At 38.8% G+C, this 15,775-nt stretch overlaps 2 protein-coding genes across 2 annotated transcripts; one reads left to right on the forward strand and one right to left on the reverse strand.

Moving 5' to 3' along the window:
• Positions 1–7,262: 7,262 nt before the first annotated feature.
• Positions 7,263–12,023, forward strand: HMPREF1120_08460 (hydrolase). The gene is made up of 7 exons (XM_009162717.1): positions 7,263–8,533; positions 8,592–9,231; positions 9,304–9,356; positions 9,463–9,714; positions 9,894–10,215; positions 10,285–10,380; positions 10,426–12,023. Exons 1-5 carry the CDS (start codon positions 8,201–8,203, stop codon positions 9,945–9,947), a joined length of 1,332 nt encoding a protein of 443 aa, XP_009160965.1. The 5' UTR covers positions 7,263–8,200; the 3' UTR covers positions 9,948–10,215; positions 10,285–10,380; positions 10,426–12,023.
• Positions 10,161–12,683, reverse strand: HMPREF1120_08461 (uncharacterized protein). Its single transcript, XM_009162718.1, has 2 exons — positions 10,788–12,683; positions 10,161–10,710 (listed from the first exon to the last, which is right to left on the reverse strand). The coding sequence occupies exons 1-2, from the start codon at positions 11,755–11,757 to the stop codon at positions 10,475–10,477; spliced, it is 1,206 nt and encodes a 401-aa protein (XP_009160966.1). The 5' UTR covers positions 11,758–12,683; the 3' UTR covers positions 10,161–10,474.
• Positions 12,684–15,775: the final 3,092 nt, after the last annotated feature.

Genomic DNA, 15,775 nt, shown 5'->3' on the forward strand with positions numbered 1-15,775 from the left:
TCGTTATAAAGCTCTATAGCGCTATATAATCGATAAGAATAATCGTACTTCTTATAGACGTCTTAAGATAGTATCTCTATATCTTAAAGATATATATAATTATAAGTATTTTACTATTACTAGTAGTATAATTCTTTTTCGTAGAAGTTATCTTTCTCGAGAAGAATATTATAGATTTCTATAGTATATACTCTATTTATATCTCGTACGCTTACGATAGTATCTTACTAATTATATCTCTTAATATATTAACTTCGATATAATATTATCGCTCGAGATCGAAGTATACTAATATTAGTACTTTCGTAAAGTATTTCTTAATTTTCTAAAACGCTTAGTCTATCTTCGTAGTCTACTAGAAGAGTCTTATTTTCTTATCTATAACTATTCTTATAAGAAGATTAATAATAGAAGTAACGATCGCGGAGTATCGATAGATAAACTCTCGATAGAAGTTCGTAAACTCTAAAAATACTTAAATATTATAGTAGAAGTTAAATATAGATTATTCCTAGATAGTATTAACTCGACTAGATTCTATTAAGATCTCGTTAATTTCTACGCGATATTCTAGGAAGTCGACCTCTTTCGTAAAGAACTTATACTTTAATAGCTTTATATAGAGACTATATTACTAGAGTCTCTTAAGCATAAGATTTACGTATCTCTTATACTTTTTAGTATTATAACTACTATAGATAAGTATATTATTTATATATACTATATAAATATTATCGAGTAAGCCCTTTAGCGCTTCGTTAATATATACTTAGAATAAGATAGATATATTTATTAAGCCAAAGGATATTACTAGATATTTAAAATATCTATATCGCGTACGAAACGCGATTTTCTAGCGATCTTCTTTCTTAATTAGAATTCGATAATATATATCTCGTAAGTCTAACTTAGTAAAGATATATACGCTACTTACGCGATTTAATATCTTAGGAATTAAAGAAAGAGAGTATCGATTCTTCTTAGTAATCTAATTTAACTTACGATAATCGATATAGAGTCGTAGACTACTATTCGACTTTAGAATAAAGAGAATAGATATATTTATCGACGATTTACTATATTAAATCTAGCTCTTAGCTATTACTATATCTAAGTACTTTTAAAGAATAAATAGCTTATATACGCTTAGAGAGTAGATAGACTCGTAGAGTATCTTCTCGCCTTCGATTATAAAGATTAAATATTACGTACGTACCTCTACTAGAGAGGGGTTCTTACTTAGATTCTCGAATATCTTTATAAATAGGCTGCGCAACGGGTTGGGTAGGGCAGGGTTTCGGGCACCTACCGCCCGCCTAGTTGACCCATTAGGGTTTTTAAAAAAAGCGCTACCCTACCCGCGAGGGTTTCGGGTAGGGTAGGGTACCCGACGGGTTTTGCTAAGAACCCTAAAATCCTTAAAAAAGCGAGTTTTTCGCTAAAAATAGCAACTTTTCTTACGTAATCGCTTACTAATTTACAATACCGTACCGTAATTTTAGATATTCTCTAGTAAAATCGCGTATTTTTCGTAAAATACGGTAAAAATTTCGAGGGGCCTACCCGCCTAATAGGGCGGCCCGACCCTAATGGGTACCGCGGGTAGGGCTTAGATTTTAGGTACCCGCCCGGGGCGCCCGTTGGGCTACGGGGTGCCTACCCGGCCCAACCCTTAGGGTAGCCCTAACGCGGGTAGGGTCGGGTTAACCCGCGCCACTGCGCAGCCTATTTATAAACTTACTAAAGCGAGAGTCTAACTCGATCTTCTACTCTATACCCCTAAGTAGAATATTAGTACTCTTTAGGGTCTTATTAACGATTAGTTATATAAGAATCGTATCTATATCTAGTAGTAGATCTTCCGTTTATTTCTCGAAGTCTTTAAGAAATAACTAGATTATACGCGATTTACTCTCGAGTTAATACGACTATATACTAAGACGCTAATTAATTTATAGATTTACCTCGAGTAGCTAATCGTAATCGAGAATTATATCGTAATTTATAATCTCTATCGCGAGGTATCGTTAGTATATCTTTTTAGTTCTTCTTCGCGAGTCGATTATAGATATCTTAAGACGATATTCTCTATATACTCGAATTAACTATCTCTTAATTATATATACGTATATCTTCGATAGAGCTAAATTAAGCTTATATTTCTTAGCTAGTATATATAAAAGAAAACTCGTCTATATTTCGCTATTAAGTAGAGCTTTTACTTTATACTTTCTACTAGAGGTATTAATCTTTATCTCTAGAGTAAGTAAGCTTTTCTCTAGCTATATTTTATTTTTAGATTATACTACTTAATTTTTATTTAGTTTTAGCGCTACTACGGTACTTAATAGACTAGATATTAGTTTTTTAAACTCCTCTTCGTAACGTTCCTTTATTTTAATTACGACTCGTCTACGTTAGACTTATTCTTCTTTAGATAGTTAGCTTATTTATAGTCTATAGTCTCGTAGATAAAGTACCTTCTCGTAAAGGGTCTCGCCGAGATTTTACTCGCGGGTCTTTACTTTTTTTCCTTTAAGTCTTTTTAGACTAATTCTCTAGCGGCCGTAGTAGCGGGTTAGTTTAAGCGCGCGTACGAGCTACGGCCGGCTTATTATAGATTTAAGCTTCTAGTTAGAGTCGTATCTATCTTATTTAAGAGTTTCGATTAGAGTATCTTTAATACTTTAGATTTTTAAAGCGTTCTCTCTAGTCGCTATACTAAAACTAGAACCTAGGCCCGAAAATTAATCGTTCGTATATCGCGTCTAATAATCTTATAAAGTATAAATATTAGAAAGTAATAAAGGGTCTACTCTCTTTACTTATTCTTCGTAAGAGATTCTATATCTTTTTCTAGAAGTTCTATTTAATAGACTAGATCTTATATCGATTAGGTAGATTCTTACTTAAAAGTCGTAAGCGCTTTAAGCGCTTCTCTCTTACGAATATCTATATTCTTAATAGTATTCTTATACTAAACGAGAAATATATTCTATAATAGAGATATTAGTACTTCTTCGCGATAATCTCGACGCTAGTTAATTATCGTCTAATCTTTAAGGTAGTTAGCTATAATTCGAATATAATACTTCTAGTTCGAGATAATATTACTCGAAATAGTCTCGAAAATAATTTACTAGCTACTATTAAAGTTTCTTAATTCTTAGATATTTTTACTATTAAATCCTTTCGATTTAATAATTCTAAAAATCTAGTATAACTTCTTTCGATCTTAGTCTCTAGGCGATACGCTCCGAGCTCGCTTACGTATCGATAGCGTTATATCTTCGACCTCTATATATTACTTCGAAATATATCTCGTAGCTTCTTCTTCTATTATCTAAATCTCTTCTTCTAGGCGTTTTCGTTTTAACTACTCTTAAAGTTAGGTATATCTCTTAAGAAGAGCCGCTATTTATAAGGTAGAAGCGAGTTCGAAAGATTCCGCTTAGGTCTAAGTCGTATCTAGATCGTCTATAACTTCTTCGCTAGATAAGCTATTCTCTAGAGTCTTAATCGACCTCTCTATATATTAGGCTAGAGTCGACGATAACTCGTCGAGATTAGACGTCGCTCTAGTAGATAGATCTACTCTCTTTAGCTCTATCGTTATATAGGTAGTTTACTTCTATATCGCTTACTCCGACCGATTCGGAGTAATACTTCGAGAATATTAGGAACGCCTAATAGGAATAGATAGAGTATAGCGATAAGTCTTTAATTAGTATTAAGTACTCCTTAACTCTATAGTTATATACGACTTAAAGTATAAGAGAAGGAAAGCTCTCTTATACGGGTCGCGTATAGTTTATATCTCTTAGCTCTATCCGAGTAGCCGAGGGGTATAAGTTGTCGGCAGTTGGCAACGGCAGTTGGCCTCGGCATTCGTGACACTATAAATTTAGATAAAGTCGCGAGTAATAAGCCTAGCTTTATACTTAACAAGTTTACTATTAGCGTTATACTTTTTAGTAAATATCTATCTAGAATCGATAATATATTATAGATTAATATCTCGTTTCGTAGTAGATTTCTATATTCTATTATTATAATAGAATACTAGTTTATACTCGATAGCCTTTTTCTAGAATAACTACTTAGTAGACTTCTAAGCGATTATAAACGATAATCATGAATAGAATATTAGTATCTTATACTAGTAGTATAATATAATTAATCTCGTCTTAGCTATCGTTAGCTTCTAATATTTTCTCTTATATTATCTAGCCTATAGCTCTAGCTATTAGTTTAATAATTCTTCTAGCTCTCGTCTTAGTAGGCGATTTAGAGAGCGAGAGAGTTAGTATAGCCGGGAATAGAATAGGTAATCTTAAGAGACTTTTCGCCTTTAGCGTAGTAGATATTCTATTAATTTTATTTACTAAGAGAGACGGTAATATTTCTAATTTTAGTCTATTAGACCGAGGTATCTATTCGATAGTAGTAGATATCGGCTTCGTAGTCGATATTAGATTATCTATCTTATAAATAGTAAGTAGCGACTAGGGTTTTAAGATAGTATACTATTATAGTAGAAAACGTACGTCCTTAGAATAGATAATAGTATTTCGTTATAATATAAATATTCTTAAGATACTATCGGTATAGTATCTAATTAGGAAACCTTTTTTAGCTCTATCTAATAGTTTTATCCTAGATTTCCTTACTTCGACTAGTATATAAATATAGTATAAGGATATAAATAGACGAAAATAGTCGATAGATAGCTTACGATAGAGTAACGCTTTATATAGTATAACCTTAATAGGTAAGGTAAAATATAGTTTTCGATTTCAAAGATAGTATACTATAGTAATAGTCTTCGTCTATAATAGTAGATACTTATCTTTCTCTATTATAGTCCTTATATCGGTTACGATAGTTCTATTATATCTTTCTACTATACCGTTACTTTAGTAGCTATAGAGTAATATTAGCTAAGGGAAAATTCTATACTATTTAAAGAGTTATTTAAATTTATCGTTCTTATACTCGCCGCTATTATTAGATCTAAATACTTTAATAGTCTAATCGAATTATATTTTAATAAACTAGATAAAGTCGCTAGTTACTATAATTACTTTATCTCTTATCTTAAGAAAGTATATCTAGTAGTATCGAGAGTAATTATTAATAAATATAATAAAGTATCTAGAACTATTAAGTAACTTCTATAAGAATTTTCTAGATACGTTCGAATAGATAAGATTAAAAGTAGTATCGAAACGAAGTTATTATAAGAGTTTCAGCCGATAGTAGACTAATTTCGCTAACGAGTAGGGTTTATAGTAATAGTTTTAGGGTTATTTTAGAACTAGATAGCTATCTTTATATAATTTAACTATAGTAGTATAGTTAATATAGAAGTAGCTAATAATATAATAGAATTTATCGTAGAATACGAAGTTAGTAGTAGATTTATTAGTCTAGATTTTAAGAGTACTATAGCGATATCTCGCCTAGAGTACGTACTCTCTATCTTTAGAATTCACGAAAATATCGTTATCTTTTCCTAATATAGTAAAATCTATCTAGTAAATATAAAACTAGCTAAAGAGACGCGTTCTCTTTAGAAAACGACTATAGATAATATTAGTTAGCTTAATATCCTTAGTAGCGCTAGATAGTAATAAAACTCGTAAGTAAATAGTTCCTATACCTTCGATAGGAAGTTTATAACCTTCGGCTATTATAATAGTACCCTTTTAGGGTACTAGAGTTATAAAATCTTCCGTATACCCGAATATATATCTTATCGCGCTAGTATTAAAAATCTATAAACGAGATTACGATTAAAGAAAAGAGAGATATAACTTTACCGCTAGAGTATCGATATTATAGTTTTTATCTTCTAGAGATTATTTCCTAGTATATAATAAGATAGATTATTATAGTAATAGAATAGATTAGCTATAGGCTATAATAGGATTTAATACTAAAGTACTAAATACTACTATATCGTTATCTTCTCTATTTTCTTTCTTAGCGTCTATAGCTTAGGCTTTATAGGCCCGTCTAGATAGTTAAGTTATAGTTAATAATAGTCGTAGTATATTTAATAATAGCTATTCTATCTTTTTATTAGCCTAATATTATTTAAGATATTTATAATTAGTATAGATATACTCGATAAAGATTAGATTATACTTTCTATACTATATATATTTAATCTATTCTTTCCCTTAGATATTTTATTTTTCTTTAAAATAAGAGCGAATAGTAAAGGTATAGTAGATAGCCTAGGGTTTAGCTATATAAAGATATTTTTCGATAATATCGAGTATTTTAGACTTAATATCGATAAACTTATTAATCTCTTTAGTATTTAGGTTATTAATAATATTATCTATAGTATTTAGTAGTATAGCTAGAAAAAAGAAGCCTTTAACTTAGTCGGAGTCGAAGACTAGTCTTATAGCTTTCGCTATCTTCTAGTTTAACGATTAATACCTCTTCTATATCTTCTACTATAGACTATAAAACTTATCTAGATATTTCTAGAGATTATTACTATCCTTATAGTATAGTATTATAATATTTCTAAATAGATAGATAGTTAAGTTTCTAGTATCTCGATTAAATCTTTCTATAAGTACTACCTACGCTTTAGTTAAAGTATTATATCTAGTTACTATTAAGGTAAGATCGATATAGATAGTAGATAATAGTATAATAAGGGCTTTAGTATCCTCTTCTTTCTATTACTCTTAATTTTCTATAGTCCGTATCTTTTTCTCGCTAACTACGTTCTATAGTTTAGCGTATCTAAAAGCGAGAGTCTATAAGAGTCTCTATTCGCTATAGTTATTACCCCTAGGAGCTAGTTTTAGTAGAAATATAGAGTTAAGCTTAAATAAGACGTTAGCTATCTTAGATAAAAGGTACGGAGATAGAAGAACGAAACTAAAGAGATAGAAGACGAGGTAAGGACTCTAATAAAGGTCCGTTATAGCTTTTCTAGATCTTTTACTAGGATTAGCTAAGCTAGTTCTATAGAGATCGGCTAGTTAGACGAGATAAGAAGTAATAACTTAATAATAGTAGCTTAATATAGTTAGTTAGAGAAGTTATATATATTAGTACTAGGGGAAAACCCGGGCCTTATAACCTAGTAGAAACGTATAATTATATTAAGTAGAAGAGAGAGAGAGTAAGTAGAGATAATAGAACTAAGTAACATAAGGTGTAACACGTTGGTGCGGGGTAGGAGCGTTGGAGCGCCAAGAGCGCAGGAGCGCAGGCATTCCTTCTCAACAAGATATACTACCTGACATTCAAGACGACGATGGATGTTAAGCCTTGAGTTAGCCTTGGGGCTGATTGTTACAACTTACAAAGTTACAACTCACAAACTTGAACTCAAGGAGACGAGACCGCAAGCTCGCCTTCTTTGGGTTGTCCACCGTGCCATACTTGATGTGAAAGCACTTAGGATTGGTTGTATACTGGTACAGCACAACGAAATATCCCGACATACATTTTGCACTCGGGACCTTGAACAGGACGGTTTGCTACGGCGCCTGTGAGCCTCCGACGTCGGCACGGCACCCTTGAATGGACCCCTTTTGGGCCTTGCGCCTTTTCTCGAAACCTCGTTTCTCGAAAGCTTCTCCTCTCGAAAAGCTGCAGCTCTTTGCGGGATCCCCGCCTTTAGATGTCGCCGACCATGGAGAAGACAACCATGATACTAGTAGCCAACGCGTCTGTTGCGCCGACCTGAGTCAGAATATGTCGAATCGAACAACGAAGTCTGACTTCGAGAGCTGCCTCCTCTCGAGGGGGCATCTGGGTTGTCCTCAGCTGCTTTTACCGAGGGCCAGATTCGAGACGCCAACAATGACCAAGCTGATCTCCTCATCCGGCCACTTATGCTCCCCCTGCTCGCGTTGATTTCGCTTTAAAAGCGGGGACACAATGCTGTTGCACGGGGTTCTGGACATGGGTTATGCATGATATGCATCCAAGCGAGTGCCGATTCAACCGCTGTGTGACGGTCCCCTGGCTGGACGTTTCGGACGTTGACGGTAGACATGACGCCTACCGACACGTTCAAGATGCGGAGAACAGCCATTCGAGCAGTATAAGAGGTAGGCTTATGCATTGAAGACGTCTGAGGACCTTATCCATTTCGTTCATTCCCCCGAAAGCATCCCCTACATTTATTCATAGCCCTCCTACGAGAACAGCAGTCGTCACAATGTCTTCGGCCAATGGAACCAGCCATTCATGGACATCACTGCCGCAAGCCATGTCCAAGGCGGTCTTTTCGCTTGACAAAAGCTTGAATAGCGATGCTCAATGGCAGGCGTTCGTCGACACCAAAGCTATCATCGAGCCGGTCACGATGGGAGTACAATCGACTGGCAGCAATGAAGCCATTCTGGTTACCATCCAACCAGGTGCCAAAACGTCTTCATCAACAGGTTCGGCTGACAAGGCGGATTTCGTCCTCCGCGCACAGCCTCAGCAATGGGAGAAGTTCTTTGACGCCGATCCCGTGGCTCCTTACACCAGCTTCGTTGGGTTACAGGTAGGCTCACATGAAGATCATATTTCCCTCCCTTGTAACGCTCTTTTGCATCATATAGGGCATGAATATCGTCCAGGAAGGCGTAGGCGTGCAGGGTGACCAGGTCAAGTTCGCCCAGTACGGCCATCTCGCAACCCGATTGCTCGAGCTTCTCCGGGAAGGCCAGAACGGCCCGCTCAAGGAAGACGAACAGCCCGAGACAGATGAGGACCATATCACCGGCAAATACATTTACATCAACGCGCCCGTGTGGGGCCGAACCAAGGTCTTCTACGAGACATCCGGCACAGGTGCCCAGCAAATTGTGTTCCTACACACGGCAGGTAGCGATAGCAGACAATACCACGGAGTCATGAATGACCCGCGCATGCGCGAGAAGTGCACCATGATTGCCTTCGATTTACCTGCCCATGGTCGCTCGTTTCCCGGCAGCAACCACATTCCAGGAAACCACACTAATAACGAGGACGCATATGTCGGCACCATCCGCGAGATGGTCAATGCCCTCAAACTCAACAAACCTATCATATGTGGCGCCTCAATGGCCGGCCAGGTCTGTGTTGCAGTCGCGATCCGTGCCGACGAGGTTGGCGCCGGTGGAACCATCCCTCTGCAAGGTTGCGATTATCTAACTATGGATCGTCAATTTAATGACAAGTCGCCGGTGGTTAACCAAGCCTTGTTCAATCCCGACTGGAGTAAGTGTGAATGATCAAATACACCCGCAAGCATCTAGGAAACTTTTGCTAACCATCCATCTTCAACCACAGTCTACGGCATGATGGCCCCCAAGAGTCCCTACGTGAATAAGAAACTGATCTGGGTATGGTCTCCCTTACCTTTTGGTCTGCCACCGCCCCATTCTCGGGTCTTGTACCCTGTCTGTCCACCTTGCATAACGATACTTTGGAGACTGATTTTCCGTGCAGCACCTCTACTCCGGCCAAGCGTACGGCATTTTCCACGGCGATCTGGACTTCTACTTCGGCGGCTTCGACGCGCGAGACCGCGTCTCCAGTATCGACGTCAACAAGTGTCCCATCTACTTCCTAACCGGCGAGTACGACTGGAGCACAACCCCGCAGATGAGCAAGGCCACCGCCGACAAGATTCGCGGTGCGAATTTCCAGTCTATGAAGGGCCTGGGTCATTTCCCTGCAACGGAGGATCCAAGAAAATTTGTGGGTTCACCCTTGTTTCGTTTTCTCCCCGTCCTGAAGCTTCGCCCCTGGCGTCAACAGCAATTCCGCAAACAATGGTCTTCATGTCTCCCGATCGACTGGGAATGCGTGCGGCTCACTCAATGGGTTCGACGTTGTGTGAAATGGAGAAGTGTCACTGACAAGATTTGGCAATTTAGGTCCCATATCTCCTGGAGGCGATCGATTGGGTCCAAAAGACCCGCAAGTCCTAAAGGGGCAAAACAATTGTTGGCTTTCCTTGTTGAAAGCTTCCGAGGTGGGTTTGACAGAGGGAAAGAGACTAATCAGGGAACTGGGATGTTGGTACCCTAGTGATCGTTTGCGAAACAAAAAGACAGGTACCAGGTGGAAGGTTGGAAGGCTGTTCAAAGCTGCACAGGCAGATAAACAAGCGTATGCGCTATTGTCAACTGCAAAAGTTGGAATGGTTTGTCAAAAATCATCCATGTTCATTTCATAACAATACATGGCTAGTACGAAGTAAGCTCTCGGATTTGTTCCATTCCACGCAGGGCTTATTGTGACTGTCCTGGACGCTTATAGTTGTAGGGACTCGGAGCACCCATCTTGCGCGGTTTGGAATAACATGCTCGACGACTTATGCGCGGTCTGGTCCGAATTTCTTCTTTGAGTGTCTGGCATCAGGTAGGCGAGAAGATTCCCCGCAAGGCCCCTTTCTGACCACACCAGCACACACGCAAAAAGGACGGCTTTTCGGAACAACTGTGACATGCATGGTTCATGCCCTATACGACCTCACCATCCTCATCTTAGCCGGTGGTTCAGCCGGGCCCCCGTCCGGATTCGTCACTGCGCCCTGGAACCCCAACAACGTATTCCAAGTATCAGCGGTAGATTTGTCTCGTGTGCCAAGGGCCTGGATTTGAGACTGGGCGTCCTTGCATAGGGACTTGGCTGCGTCGTTGGCCTCGCATACATTGGTCAATTGGTCGCAGATACGGTTGGTGATGATATCTATAATAATGATGGTCGTTAGTCAATCAACGACAATCATAACTTACGAACGGGATAAAGAGAAACACATCACATACTCGGATTCAATGCCTCCTGCTGGCCCTGTGCACATAACGGGTCGATGGGGAGGAAAGTAAACTCGGTGGCTGGGCGGCCGCCGAGACCGCCTTCGAATTTCATGGTTGGCACGCATTTGCCGAAGTCGGCTCCTGCCACTGAGCTTGAGCTTGAGCTTGAGCTTGAACCTGTTGAATTGTTGGTGTCGGTAGATGCGCCGTTTCCGTTTGGGGAGGTCGTTGTGTCGGTAGAACTTGTGGCAGCAGCCGTGGAAGAAGTAGAGGACGAGGCGCTGGACGAGTCTGCAGCAGCAGCACATCCATTGGCGTTGGTGCCGGAACTACCAGTGGAGCTGTTGGCAGCGACACTGCTAGCCGCAGCTGTATTCGAGCTCGCGGCGGAAGTAGACCCACTGGCCTTGCCATTGCCACCACTACCAGTAGCAGCGTTGTTGGCCGCCGGCTCATTGCCCGTGTTGCCGGAAGGATCTTGGGTGGTGAAGTTGGTGAAGCCATTTTCGGCCAGCAGGTCCGCTACGCTCTTACCCGTGGCATCCAGGGGCGTCTTGACTGTCTGGGCAGACAAGGCATTGGCGACGTCCGCCCCAACGACATCCGGGTCAATGAGAGGGGTGATGCCACGCAGAACATCTGTGGCTGGCAGAGTTGGGTCGTCGCAGATTGTAGGAACCGACTGGGTGAAAGGGTTGAAGTTTTTCTCGGCCGCCACAATGCCAATCGCAGCAGCGACGGCATCCGCCCCATTTCCGAGTTCGGAAATGATTTGATCGCCGCGCTTTAATTTGTCACATGCGTTGGATCCCGCAAGGAGGTCGCTGATGGCGGCGCCAGCAATGGTTTGAGCCACGCCGGGATCTCCGCCCTGAACAGCTGCGATGGCCGGTATAGGGACCTGTTCCTGTCCAAACCGGGCCTGGACCACAGCGATTACAGCGACTAGCGCAACTGTGGTTGTCGTCTTGAATTGCATGCTGATACTTAGAACCTGCTTCACTGGTCGTGAAAGAGTGGAATGCGAGAACGAGTCAAGGAAAGAGAGAGACTAGCTCGTGAACGTCAAGAAAAGAGCGGACCGACCAGCGGCGGGCAGTAGAATCAGAAGGCGGAGAGACGATCGTGTATGGTAGAATAGACCGGCCTTGGGCTTTTGAAAGAGAGATCTCTTGCTTTCTTATATCAAGATTTTGTCCATGACCCCAAGCGCAGCCCGGCCGGATGTCGACACCCCGAAAAAACCAATCTCAGATACTTGTAGTAGTCTGAAGGCGAAAATGTCTGGCATGGACCGATATATTCCCGCCTTGGGTCTGGGTATGATGTTGGCGCTGATGGTCAGAAACAGGAGTGGACAGTAACCATGCAAGCAGCGTCAATGAACCTCAGCAAGGGGTGCTGGGTGGCTCCACGTGCAGATTCAGCAGGAATATGTGCTGGCTCCATGTGTATCAAAGCGTAGTCGAGTGAGATGGCCGTTTGAACAATGTCAATATGAGGCAGAGGTTGTATGGCCTTTGGTTTCACTGGAAGGTCAGAAGTACCCCGAACCCAAGGGGCTGAAACACCCTAATAGGTGACGGCCCAGTTTCGGCTGCTTCCGAGCGATACAGCCAAGCGAGACCAAAGTTTTGCGATGCCTGTGCGCCACGAGCTGGTACAAGCTGTGATAATGTTTGCCCACACCATGGGCGGTCAAGGGAGTCGAAGGACATTTCGCAACAAGTCACTTGACGTCAATCTCTCCTGTTTGGAGCGTGTGAGACAAAGCGTTGGCACAGACCTCGGCCGCCCTCAAGGCTGTCCAACCACAAGCGAGGACAGTGGCGTCCATTGTAGTCACTTCGGAAAGATTGCAGCTCTACAACTAGTGGGTGATGGATTGAGAAAGGATGGTTATAGTTGTCATGTGGGAGCCTTGTGCCGAAGAAGCGAAGAAGCGAAGCTGCACGTGACAAGGCTGTAGGCCTCATCACATGACTGACCGCCAAGGCTGATGTGACAAAATGGGCACCCTACGCGCCAAGCATTATAAAGACGTCGAGAACCGTCTTTCGATCTTAACTAGCGTCGTACACTATCGTATAACCTCTAGAAAGTATATAGTCTAACAAGGCCCTAGGCCCTATTAAAATAGAATAAGTCCTTCGTAAAATTATATTTAGTAGCGACGACGAGATAGTTCTCTACCTTAAACTAGAGTTCGTAAGAACTTCTATACTCTCTCGAGAAGAAGAGAAGCGTAGTCGATCGCCGAGAAGACCGATACTCTTCTATACGAAGTCGATTAAAGATAAACGAAATCGCCTCGATATATAGCGAAACTAATCGATAAGGAAATTTTCTAGCTCGAAGCCTATCTTCTACGCCCGACGAATCTTTTCTAGTTCCGTAGCGAAGACTTACGAGAATTATATTCTTAGAACGACGAGTAGCGATAAAAATTTCTTATCGAGAAAGATAAATAGTAGTAGTAAATAGTAACTTTTCCCTCGAAAATTTTAATCTCGCTACCCTTAGATACCCTTAGCTATAAATAATAGCTAGCGATATAATTAAGATATAGTAGTAACGACTACTTCGACGTCCTCGATTACGTTCTATCGATCTAGATATTATAAACGATAATATCGTCGAAGAGCTTAATATATCGAGAGAAAAAGAAATATTACTATTAGAACGAACTCTTTATTAGAACTTCGTTTAAACTATACTAGTAGAGACTAGATAGTTATCTAGATTTATCTAGATCTATTCGTACTATCGTAGGCGATAGAAAATAATAAATCGATAGAAGAAAGGTATATAGTAAGGCCTCTCGAGAGATTAGAGTACTATTTAGCTAGAGACGGTCTCGAATATCGAGAGCTAGTTATAAAGCGCTCTCGCTAAATAAAATAAAAGCTTCTATAAAGAATATATCCTTTTTAAGATTACTTATCTTTCTTTTATCGTATATTATCTTCTACTCGTTTCTTACTTATATTTCGTAAACTACGCTCGAAAGCTCTTCTATACTAAATATCGTATAAATATTTCCTTAACTCTAGTAATAGTAGTATTAGAAATCGATATTTCTATAGAAGAAGCTAATCTATAGAGAATATATAAACTCTTAGAAGAGGATCGTCTTAGAAATCTAGAAAGAACTATAGCGACCCTTATCGACTACCTACGATACTATAGAACTTCTAAAATCTTCGCTTTAACGTCTATAAATAGTCTATCGAGAATTACCCTCTTATTTATAGACTAGATAAACGTACCTAAACTCTTATCTAGATAGTAGTATCTATCGTTAGATTTATTCTAAGATATTAGCGGAATAGGGCTCGAAAAGCCTCTAAAATATAAGGGTTATCGAAATAACGACGCGATACAAGTCTAGCTAATCTATATTAAAAGATAGTTAGACGCGAAGAAAGTTATTAATAAACGTTCTTTAACGAGCCGCGAACGTATCGCTCTAGTAACTTTTTATCTTAAAGATAATATCTTAGTATAATAGAACCTTATATACTAAGATATAAAATATAGTCTCGGAACCGATCTACTCCTAACTAACTAGAAGATATAGAAGAAAGTATTCTAGACGGCGTTCGGCGATATTAGGACGTAGAAGTAACGTCGAGATAAATTCGATTTTCTTAAGTAAATAGAAATAGTATAAGAATTTCGATAGAAGATCGAAACTCTTAGACTATATCTCGACCCTCGTTCTAACGATATTAAGTATTTACTCGTTTTTAAATAAGAACTTAGAATAGCTATTTAAAATCGAATAGAACTTCTTTTAAATACTATATTTCTCTAAAACTATAGAGACTACGTTCTCTTCGCGAATAAAAGCGAACGAGAGATATAAGCTAATATATATTAGATAGCCTCTCTTCGAGATCGCTTAAGGAGATTTTTCTCGAGAAAGCCTTCTTATCTCCCTCGAGCCGCTTAACTAGATCGAAAAGACGTTAATAGTAATATCGAGATAGCTCTTAACGATCTTTAACTAGAACTCTTCTCGACTATCTAGACTAAAACCTCGTATAATCGTAGTAACGGACGAGAATTCTTAAGTAGCTTTCGTTAGAAATATTAAGACGATAGTCTCTACTTTAGTTATAAAGAAGCTAGCTATTAAAAAAGAGATTACTCTAATTCGAAGAAGTCTATAAGATAAGACTATTAGAGAAAAGAGAAGAGTCGCTAGATAGTAGAACGTCTAGCGACGATAAAGAAATTATAGACTCTTCGAAGACTATCGATACGAGTTTATTAGACCCTAATCTCTCTTTCGATAATCTAATAGATATTACTATTAATATAACTAAAGTCTTCGACTATAACTTAAACCGTATCTAGAGATATAATATTACTAGTAAGTCGCTAGGGTAGTATAGTAACTCTTATTTCGTTATAATTCTTCTTAATACTAGCTCTAACGTCTTTTATATCTTAAGAAGAGTTACTAAACGGCTAGATAAAAACTATAAAATTATCTAGAATATACCTTTTTAAGTACGTCTTATTAATAGCGAGACGACTCTCTTTAATTAGACTATTATAATAGGCCTAACTATTAATAACTTTCGAGCTCGAATAATACTCCGTATTCTAGATTAGGATATATACGACGTTATTCTTAGACTCGACTAGCTAAAGAAATATAGCGCTTCTTAGAATTTTAGCTACTTATATATAACGATACGTAACGATACTAGAAAATTAACTTCGATATCTCTTCGACTCTTTCGAACTATTAACTATAAAGATATCGAAGAAGTTAAATTAAATCTACTTAGCTTTTAAAAGACTTAGAAGACGATTTCTAAACTATCTATACCTAACTAGACTTCTATCTTATATCTTATACGAGAATAGAGTCCTAGCGATAAAGTAATCTCTTTAATATCTAGAATTAAGAATAGGCGTTTTAGACGTATTCTTAAAAGATTTAAAATAGTATTTCGAGAAAAACTATCTACTAAATTCCTAAC

Source organism: Exophiala dermatitidis (assembly GCF_000230625.1).
Source record: "Exophiala dermatitidis NIH/UT8656 unplaced genomic scaffold supercont1.7, whole genome shotgun sequence".
NCBI lineage: Eukaryota > Fungi > Ascomycota > Eurotiomycetes > Chaetothyriales > Herpotrichiellaceae > Exophiala > Exophiala dermatitidis.